Raw genomic sequence first — 3,298 nt, forward strand, 5'->3', positions numbered from 1 at the left:
TATATATATATTCCCAACTGCATCTATACCAGTTGCTTGTTACAGCTCTAAATTCTGAACACTCATGGTCCCTGCACTTGCTTAAGCTTGCCTATGCAGGTGCTTTAATCGTTGAGCTGTCTCCCTGGCCCCTCTATTGCTTTCTATCTGTGTCATCTTGGGCAAATAACCTAAGAGCTCTTGTCTCCAAAACTGGGACAATAAGAATACTTACCTCCTAGGCCTATTATGAAGATTAAATGAAATGATGCAAACACAGTTTACTTTAGCTCCTGGCGTATAGCAAACACCAGTTAGTATACAGCAGCTTCTAGACATTGTTGCTCTTTGCCCTGGGAATAGAGAGAGGCCCTTGTTCTCTTTCACTCTGTTTAGAATATTTGATGAGACTCACTTCTGGACTGTAATGAATAATAAGAAGGAATCACTGTTTTCCCCTGGAGAGACAGTGACCTGCTCCCTGCATAAAGAGTAGCTGGGATCTACGACACACAGAAGGCATTTCATGACAAAGTAGTTCTAAGAACAATAACACTGTGCAATGCTCCAGAAATGCCAATTTTCTCAAGAGTGAATTTTTATGAAACTACCATCCTGTATGGAATAACAGGGAAGAGCAGCAGTTGTTTGGGGTAAACCTTTGAAAATCGGAGCTTCTCCATCCTTCTTCTCATTCCCCACCATTAGTTGCACACCGCACCCGCTTAGTACTAGCCTGCACAGACCCAGGGCTCAGTCCTCACCTGGTGCGCTTGCTGCAGGAGCTCCATCCGCTCCTGGAGAATCTGACAGTCATACTCTCTGCTCTTCCTCAGCATTTGCCGTCGTAGCTTCTCTACTGCCGTCCTCAGCTCCTCTTGCTGTTTTTCACTTAGTAATTCCCCAAACTTGATCACGGTTTCTTGCTGCAGAGCATTGTACAAAGTAGCTTCTAGCTCCTGGATTCTCTGGCAAACAGAATTAGAAGAGTCTAATTTTGGAACTGAGCCTGCATGTGTGGTGCTGGGAGTGCTCACTGGAGGAGAGTGTGGACTCGGACATGGGGCTCTAGTGCCTCTGCTCTTAGTGACCCAGGCAACTCCAAAGCGTTGTCGCCAGCCTAACTCTCCTTCTCAATGTTCCCTTTCTGATAGCCCATAAAGGTCACACAGAAAACACATGGAATTTGTTTTCTTTCTTGGTATCTTATCTATTTTACATACTTTCCAAAAAGCCCTTTGTTATAACTATATCTCCTTCTATTATATGGAACTGAGAATAAGTTCTGTCTCTTCCACGTGACAGCCTTTCAGATATTTGAAAACATCTAACAGGGTGACTCAATTTTTAGAAATAAATGGTCTGAGATAGAATGAAATACTTGAAATTGGAAATAGAGTTTCATCAAAAAAGTACCACTTTTTTTACCTAATAATCTACTGTACTTGAGGATAGCTTTATGCTATACATATTTCTTCTTGAAATAAAAATTGCAAACTATGATCCAAAAATGGCCCAGAGTCTTAGAAATGGTCAGATTTTTAATACACTGAGATTTATAGTTTCCCTAGCATGAGCATTTTTCTGAGTCCTCTCTTTGATAACTGAAGGGTTTACTAACTCTATGTATCAGTTTTTGTTTTTATAAATCTGCTCTACATACAGTTGCCAAAATTTGTAGCCTTATTCCTTTCACAAGAGTGACTAGCCATGCCCTGATATGGGATGCTCTTCTAGGTCTCAAGTTTCATTAAGCATATCTCAACTTTTTAATGTTAATTATTTGATTTTTGAATGAGGAATCAGTAATTTTTGGAGCTACAAAAACATTTAGTTTAATTTTATTATGCATAGGCAAGAGAGATAAGTGTGAAAGGGTGGGAAATGAAGGACAATCACTTGATTTTTTTATTTTTTCATTAGGACCAATTGTCATTGTCTTTGTTCCTCATCAAACAATAGTAGCATCCTGTGTTCATTCTGTAGGGGGAAGACTGATACATCTTTGTTACCAGCAAGGGATGCCTCCTTCTTTTCCCAAAAGTGAGTCAAGCTCCTTCCAGGAAAGTATTATAAAAACCTCTGCTAGCAATTTCTTGAAATATTCCTCTAGTCTATTCATTTTCTGTTGATTCATGACTCTATTGATAGGGGCAGGGCACGAGGAGAGAAGAAATATGAGCTATAATCTAGTAGAAGGAATCGTGCAACATGAATTTGGTAGAAGAGAATAGACCAAATGTAATGTTCCATCGGCATAATGTTCTCTGGGAAAGAGAAAGGAGGAGTCTCTCTGCCAGCACAGCCTCGCTCCCTGTGACTGTGCTGGGTGCAAACGGCAGTGTCCGGAGTCCAGTCCACACAATGCTCACTTACCAAAGTGGGCAGAATGCCCATTGTCTGTGCTCTATTCCCTTGAATGTAAGAAAGGAACAAGAATCTTACCTCCACTTCACAGGGATGCTATGACAAGTTAATTAGGATATGCACAACAAATGTCAAATACATCGTTATTTTACCACTACCTTAGACTTCCAAATAACTATCAGATTTAATAAAACCTTTCTTTAATCTGCCTTGCCATCCAATATACTCCCTCTGAACTTTATTTAACAGCACTATTATTTTTCAAAGACAAAGTACAACTATGAAATGCTAGAAGCATATTACAAAGAAAGATAATGATGCTCAAAAATTAGAACTGTAAACTAACGAGTAAGCTACCTTTATGGCATGATCTATTTAAATAGAGGGCATGGCAAATTAAAATGTCTTATTCTGTATGTAAACATAAATATTTTGATTTCTGTTGCTTGTTGTACTTACCATATATGCTTGATCAAGAGCCTGTTTTCTGTAATCTAGTTCTTCTTCTAGATATCCTTTTATTTTGCAGAACTGCTCCTATAATAAAAGATCATATTGATAGAGTCAGCTTAATTAACCAGAAAGTGATACATAAGTTCTGTTGTTTATTGTTTTTTCAAGTTCCAACACAAGACAAATCACTGGTATTTGTAAAGTCATAGATTTTTGTCTGTTAGGGAAATAGTTCAACTTCCACAATCTCAAAGGGAATCTGGAAATCAATAGAAAGAAGCTTTATAAGCTTTATAAAAAAATATAATGAAACTCCACATGGGATGCTTTAAATGATTCTTATGCCAATCTGAGGGGATGTGATTAAATATAGATTTTGACAAGGTAAGTGCTAAAGGGCCCACGAGATAGCTCAGAGGACTAAAATGCTTGCTTAGGCAAGCTTAGGCAAGTGCAGGGACCGAGGTTCAATCCTAGCACCACTTGCCACACAACAGCC

At 38.8% G+C, this 3,298-nt stretch overlaps 1 protein-coding gene across 4 annotated transcripts in view; it reads right to left on the reverse strand.

The window, feature by feature from the left end:
• Positions 1–3,298, reverse strand: part of Jakmip2 (janus kinase and microtubule interacting protein 2) — a 198,351-nt gene that overhangs the window by 22,669 nt on the left and 172,384 nt on the right. For all 4 annotated transcript variants that reach the window (XM_004631264.2, XM_004631262.2, XM_004631261.1 and 1 more), the window contains 2 exons: positions 2,806–2,883; positions 744–947 (listed from right to left, as the gene is read on the reverse strand). In XM_004631264.2, the coding sequence (XP_004631321.1) occupies positions 744–947; positions 2,806–2,883 (282 nt within the window). The remainder of the gene's footprint in view (positions 1–743; positions 948–2,805; positions 2,884–3,298) is intronic.

Source organism: Octodon degus, unplaced genomic scaffold (assembly GCF_000260255.1).
Source record: "Octodon degus isolate 3935 unplaced genomic scaffold, OctDeg1.0 scaffold00040, whole genome shotgun sequence".
Classification (NCBI taxonomy): Eukaryota; Metazoa; Chordata; class Mammalia; order Rodentia; family Octodontidae; genus Octodon; species Octodon degus.